Source organism: Tupaia chinensis, unplaced genomic scaffold (genome assembly GCF_000334495.1).
Source record: "Tupaia chinensis unplaced genomic scaffold, TupChi_1.0 Scaffold139767_1, whole genome shotgun sequence".
NCBI classification, from domain to species: Eukaryota; Metazoa; Chordata; class Mammalia; order Scandentia; family Tupaiidae; genus Tupaia; species Tupaia belangeri.
Genome location: NW_006199647.1, coordinates 3227541 through 3234711, shown reverse-complemented (window position 1 = coordinate 3234711; position 7171 = coordinate 3227541). Strand labels below are relative to the sequence as shown.

The window sequence follows — 7171 nt, the reverse complement described above, 5'->3', positions numbered from 1 at the left end:
GTGATGGTGTAAAGTGAATTAATAAATAAATAAATAAATAAATAAATAAATAAATAAAAGAAGGAAGGGGTGGAATCTATGGCAATCACATCTTGATCCCAGGAGTCCCGAAAAGCAAGAGTACGGCAAACTGACGGAAGAATGGCTTCCTGGAAGTCCAGGCCAGGGACGGGCTCGGGGGAGTGGCTTACCTCCGTCGCTGTGCTCTGGTTAGCGCCGTTTTCCAGCAAGTACTTCACGACGTCGATGTGGTTCTCCTGGGCCGCCATGTACAAGGGCGTGAAGCCATTCTGAGGACAAAGGCAATCGGACAGCTTTGATCACCGCGAAAGCTCAGGTTGGGGAAATAGGACAGCGGCCACCGGACGGCTCCGAAGTAAACCTCTGCGGTGTGAAGCTCCGACACCCTGAACACCGAGGAGGGGCGAAGGAGAGGGTGCCCTCCCACACACCTGTCTCCATCCCAGAGTGGCGTTCCCCCAACACTGCCAGACTGGAAGGCTTCACAACCCGCACACTCAGGGCCTTCATGGCCACGAATTTTATAAGATGGGGAGGGTCTTCAGGAAGTTCATGGAAAATGTACACTATGAAAAAACTATGAATGGATTTCAGGGGGTTTTTTGCACCAAAAAAATTTGTATTTTAATTCCATTTTTCCATGAACTTTTCAGTGTCCTTGTATACAGAATTCTTTATACACACACACACACACACACACACATACACACACACATACACATACACACATATATACACACATACACGCACATATACACACATACACGCATATACACACACATACACACACATACACACACATACACACGCACACATACACATATACACACATACACACATACACGCATACACACATACACACATGCATACACACATACACATACACACACATACACACACACACACACACACATAAAATAATACCTACATTATACCTCTGGTGTTTACCGATTCATAAACTAAACAGTTCACCATTATCTTCAATATATACACAGTTTAGTTAACATCCTTTAGTGGTATAAGTTATTATTCGTACTAGAATAGGTTATGAGAGATTTCAAATTTTACTGAAAGTTTCTTAAAAACTTAAAAGGAAAATAAGTTTTTTGAAATAAAAACTATACAGTATGTATTGTACGAATGGGGAAACGTCACTAAAAATGGCGAAGATATTTATATAGCAAAATATAAACACAGAATGTAAAACTAGAACAAAACTTTAAATTTGATTATAAATTAAAATCTGCAAGCTTCAAAAGAAGAAAAAATTTAAACTGAAAAAGTATTATAAGGGAAATGAATGAACAGTGTTGCAGGGCCACGACAAGTCCGATAGCATATCTTGAACACACAGCAGGCAGGTGAAAGCTCGTGTATTTTAAGAACCCTGAGAGGCAGCGGAAGGGTGGCCTTAGAGTCGAGGAAGGGAAAGCCAGTGAGGACAGTGAAAACAGGGAGTGGGTGTGTTGCGCTCCCGTGACAGCAAAGGGCAGGATGCGGCAGGAGAGCGTTCGGCAGGGCGGCACCTGTCAAGGCTCTCCGTGGCATTGCCATCACCGTGTGGGCAGGCCAGGAGGGGAACCAGACAGTGGGGCCGGGCTGGTGGGGACTGAGTACCACCACAGGCCCCCACCCAAGAAAGGACCCCACGCTGGTTCCCAAGCTTCAGACAGACCTCTTCCAACTCGGCAGAGCAGGGAATCCTGAAGGCCAAGTGGTTGTGCGCACTGTGACCCCGCAGCTTCCCCAGGTGCAGCTCCTGTGCCAGCACCCGGCTACCTCATCCGCCCCAGTGCTCCCAAAGACTTCATTCCAGGACTCGTCTCCGCAAGGGTCCAGTGATGTGTGCAGTCGCTGTGCAGGATTATAAATGCTACCTTATACAGCACAGGGGACCTTCAGTGGTGCTTAACGATTCTGAGATGGAAGAGGGCCCTGGACCAGAGGAGGAAGGGGAGGGGGGTAGGGGCTGAGTTTACAGGGCTGAGTTTACAGGGCTGAGTTTACAGGGTGCCTAAGCGCTTTTGCTGCAGGCACAGCTTCTGCTCTCTAAGCCTGAAGATTGAGTGTCGTGAATATTTAGGAAAAAAAAAAATTACTGAGCATGGGTAAAAGTCAATGCATAAATACATCTTGAAAAGAATTCTTACAGATCTTAACATTTTAAAAAAAAAAAAAGGCCAATAGTTCCACGACAGCGCAGCCTGAGGAGCACGGGACAGCGTGGCCACCACCGCTGAAGCAGCCCCTGCACTAGTTTGCCGGATGGCACACGCAACACTCACACTCTCAGATACAGCCTCAGCGAACTGACTGTAACATTGCGAAGAGCACCCTAAAAAGTGTCTCCGGAAACCGCTCGCTCTTACTTTTGGTCTTATCCTGTTAAGGTTGAAATACATTTCAATGATCTTTAAAAGCTGTCCTGTTTTCCTAGATGAAACGTTACAGCAGACATGCAAGTTGTCATCTCATAGCTGAGGATTTTAACCAACAGTGTGACTGCCAAACTGCCAAGTGCACTGGCCAAGCACAGGCAAGGGGCAGAATAGGGGGAGTGGGCGGGAGGATGCGGAGATGCTGGGGACTCTGCCCCGACCAATTCATCCTTCAGGCTGCAACACAGGAGTCTCTGGGTGACTTTATTCAGTACCTGTAACAATGCTTAGCACTTGACAGGTGTTCAACAAACAACTGTTCAATGGAAGAGCAGATAAAATAAAATAAAATGTGAACTCCTTTCCATGCTGCAGTGCCTTTAACCTGGTTAAAGAACGGGCAAACTCTGAGGCTCGTCCCTACCAGACATAGAATCCCACTCCCATCTCGACTACAGGACATCTCGTCTGTGTCTACAGTGACATCCCGGTGCAGCTGGTGGCGTGTGACTTCGAGGACCAGGGCTCACAAGTCCTGCGCTCTGCCTCACCCTCTCACTGGGCCACATGCTCTGGAGGGAATGGCCCACGATGTCACAAAGGTGCGTGAGCAGCCTATTCACATGAGCGGGAGCTCACACCCCAAAGGCCTGCACCAGCTTGCCAACCACATGAAACCCACTAGGGGGCCAGCAGGTGGCATGGGGGTGAAGGTCGGGATCCCACATAGCTGACTCCGTGGTTCAAATCTCAGACCTGGAAGCTTGGAAAACATGCCAGGCCTATGTCCATGTGGCAAATCTCCTGAGAATGGAAGAGAAGGGAAGGCAGCATGGCCATCCTTTGTGAGGGGAGGGCAATTTCTCACTTTCCCTCTCTGTCTCTCTCTCTCTGTCTCTTTCCCGTAAGTACACATGCACTATAGCAAGAATCTAAAAATAAAACATTAAATAAAAAAAAAAAAACTACCCTGGGCATGAATCCTCCTGCCCAAGAACAGCCTTCGGGTAGCATCAGCCTGGGACTTCACTATAATTTCATGAGCGACCTGGGCCATAACTGCACAGCTAGGCCACCACTGACTGCGACGTTTACTGTATTAAACGAAGTAAGGGCTTGCTGTGTAGCAAGAACTGCACAGTGTCCAGATTAACCATGTTCTAGGCGGTCACCTCAAATGTTCGAGTCATGTGAAGTGCTGCCCCGCCTGGACACTCAGAGAGTGAAGCCCAGCTGCCCTGCTGGGAGTTGACCGAGCTCTAACTATTATGGAAAGGCTCCCAACGCCCCGGGGCCAGGGCGGCCGTTAAAGCTGGGCTGCGCTCCAAGGAGATACGTCAGGGTGCTTTCTGTGGACGGCGGGGTTCGGGAGCCTTCGGGGCGCAAGCTCGGTGCTGACGCAGCCCACGGCACGTGCTCCCCCTCATCAGGAATGGATGGAGCAGGGACCGTGCGTAGCTGCCTGGGGGAGGAGACCTTCAGCCCAAGAGAGCTGGAAAACTTCAGCTCTAAACCCCCCTGTCACTTGTCGACTTTCTGTGCACTATGTGCGTGCTCCACACCGCCGGGAAAACTCTGGAAACAAGTTACAGCCAGCCCTAACCACAGACCACGGGAATGCTTACACACAGCTATGCGTTTGAGCTTAGTAAAAGCAGAACTAAGATTTAAGCTTTTCCACAAAGCAGAATTCCTAAGCACTTAGCCAAGGCATGTAGAAAGCTCTTCCTCAGATGCCTGTCGGCACTGGCTGGGAATTACTGCTCTAAGAACCACCCCAGGGCTATGCATCTTCTCTTTTATTTTTTTCCTAATTTTTTTGGAAGGTTTTTGCCATAGGGCTCGTGTACCCACTGGAGAGAAAGAGACAGGGAGAGGGAAAGTAAGAAATCATCCCCCAGGGGGATGGCCACACTGCAATCCCTTTTCCTCCTTTCTCCTGGGATTTTGGGCACACATGCCCAGTAGATTGTTAAGCCACCAGTCCAAAGGCTTGAACCGCAGCCAGCCATGTGAGAACCCGGCACTTTAACCACTATATCACTTGCATCGTCTTCTTTCAATTAACAGTATGAGAGAAGGTTGGGAAGAACCCCAAAGTGACCGCCAGCTGCAAGGTCCGGGTGAGCCCAGTTATTTCCCTAGCCATCTTGTGAGTACACGGCTGCACAGGGTGTGAGGCAGCAGGGGCGCCAATTACAGTCCCAGACATGGAAACCACTGTGTGCCTGAGGTGTGCTCAGGCAGAACAGAAGTCGCACGCCCGTCTGATCAGTGGGAGGGCATTTTATTCATTAAAAAGTCATATAAATTTTCTCAGAGAGCCTAACCACCTTTGTCTCCGGAGGATTAGCAGAATACTGGTATTTGTGGTTGACCTGTATATTTCCACTAGAAGCCCCAGCTGGGCAATGTGACCAAGGGGTTATCCGAGGGCTGGCCCCAGCACAGCGGGTGGGCTGCACCCAGGGGCTGGATCCCACATGACCAGCTGTGGCTTGAAGCCCAGTCTGAGAGCTTGCACAACCCTCAGGGCACAAGTGTGCAGACCACCATCCCGATGGGACAGACCGATGGAGAAATAAAGGACAGTGGCAGGACCAGGTCCCATGAAGGGACTTTCTCTGTCTCTCTCACGCATGCATACACACAGATGCCCTCCATAATAAAAGAAATTATTAAAATTCTAGTTGAATCTTTTCATTTAAATATAAGGTTTTAAATGTTAATATGCTTGATAAAAACTTCATATTTTAGTGGGAACTGCTGGCCCATAATAGTACCATTGATGAGTCCTTACCTCTGAGACAGCCGCCCTGACGGTACACTTCTGCCCAACAGGTATTTCTGTTTTGACGCAGAGGGCACGTGCACATATGCAGGCGTGCCTAAGGGACACAGAGCCTGCGGGGTCTGGCTGCACTGTGACTCTCCTCCTCTGGCCCTCCACGCCACGGCTGTGATAAGCTTATACCCACTTGCCATGTTTTTCAAGCCAACATGGCTGAATCTCAAACCACGGCCAGCCATGTAAGATACACAGTAAGTTTGTGCACCCAGCTCAACCCACACGGTCGCGTCCCGGGACAGCCATGCCCAGTGCCATACCTGGGACTGAGCGTTAATGTTCGCGCCTTCCTTGACGAGGACTCTGACCACATCCGCCTGCCCAGCCAGCGATGCGATGTGCAGGGCAGTGTTTCCCTTCTGTTTCCAGAAATAAAACAGCAAACATCAGAAAGACGATCCGTAAGTCTGTAGGGAGAAAACTGCACAAGCGTTTTCAGCTCACAGGTGACTTCAACTGGCCAAACCCTGTGGCTCCGGCAAGCAGCCCCCCTTGAGAAGGGGTGATTTTCAACATCAAAGAAATGGGCCACTTGGTGCAGCGTGTCTGTCCCCTTCTGCAGGACTGCGGAGTGGGGACGGGTCTGGGCACTCACATCCTCACGAGCATGTGAGAGTGTGTGTGAGAGGCAGAATCCCAGGACAGCTGTGACAGTGACCAACAGCTGGAGCCCTCGGAGAGCAGCAACTGATCAGAGGCCACCAACACCGCGTTCACTTCGCCTTACAAAGGAAGTTGGAGGTTCCCAGGGGCAGAAAAACTGGCTCTGTCCACACCCATACTTCTAGGCAGTGGGCATGTGGTTATTGCACAAAATATTTTGGGGAGGAAAGAATAAACTTCATAGGAGTTGTAATGCCACCAATAATTTCTACCATTTGCTACAACAACACTTACCATTCACAATACCTACCACCAGTGAAAAATGGTGAAAGTAAAATATAGGCCAAGTGATTAAAAATATCCGTGATGTGATTAATATAAATAACAAAAAGAAACAGGAGGCCAGAACCCTGCAGGCTGCACGCCGCGGAGTTCTCCCTGCCACTGCTCACCGCAGGGCCTCAGACCATTCCCTTTCTTTCTTTTGAAATGAAATATTTTTCTGGAGAATTCTACAAATCTAAACTATGATTAAAAGTAAATCTATATTTTAAATTATCAACATGGGTAGATCCTTGTAGTACAGGTAATCAAAATGGTTGGGGCTAGAAGTGTTTAGGATTTTGCTTTTTTCAGATTTTAGAGTATTTCCATATACATTATGAGATACTGGCAGATGGGGCCCAATGTGAACACAGACTTCATTACGTACACTTCATGCACACGCTGCGGCCAACTCCAGGCAACGTTTTTATACCGCAGTGTTCCACATGGGGCTCGTCCCCTGAGGGCGGGTGGGACTTTCTACCTACTTCAGCACTCAACAGGTTTCAGATTTGGGAGCATTTCAGAGTCTGAGTTTTTAGATTAGAGATGTTCAACCTGTAGAGTTTAAAGGAAAGAAAAACCACAAACAACAGTGGACAGGAAAGCAGCCGAAGGGTGGCTGGCTTTAGTGAGTACACTGTGTTAAGTTGGGAGGCAATAATCTGACCCACATTCACATTGGTATTCTTTAACTGTGTGTCCAAAACTTCCCTTGATATACTCAAGAGAAACGTTAATAAAAATGTTAACCCACTCTTCACATTTCAAGTAAGGAATTTACTGACTATAAGGAACTTACTAGGGAACTTCAAAAGTTCACTAAAAGTGAAATAAAAATTACACATTTATTTTGTGCCAAAATTTTTATATCCATAAATAGTCTTTTTTCAAAATATGCATTTTCCAAGAACTTCTGAAGATGCCGCATATATTTCAACGTCAGAGTGGCTGGAGAGCGTGGTTCCTGTCCTTTCCATTTCAGGTGGAACCGCTC

The 7171-nt window shown here is 48.1% G+C and overlaps 1 protein-coding gene across 30 annotated transcripts in view; it reads right to left on the bottom strand.

Moving 5' to 3' along the window:
• ANK2 (ankyrin 2) overlaps nt 1–7171 on the bottom strand; it is a 333322-nt gene that overhangs the window by 155484 nt on the left and 170667 nt on the right. For all 30 annotated transcript variants that reach the window (XM_027765833.1, XM_027765842.1, XM_027765857.1 and 27 more), the window contains exons 4-5: nt 5508–5606; nt 192–290 (exon numbers count right to left, since the gene is read on the bottom strand). In XM_027765833.1, coding sequence (XP_027621634.1) covers nt 192–290; nt 5508–5606 — 198 coding nt within the window. The remainder of the gene's footprint in view (nt 1–191; nt 291–5507; nt 5607–7171) is intronic.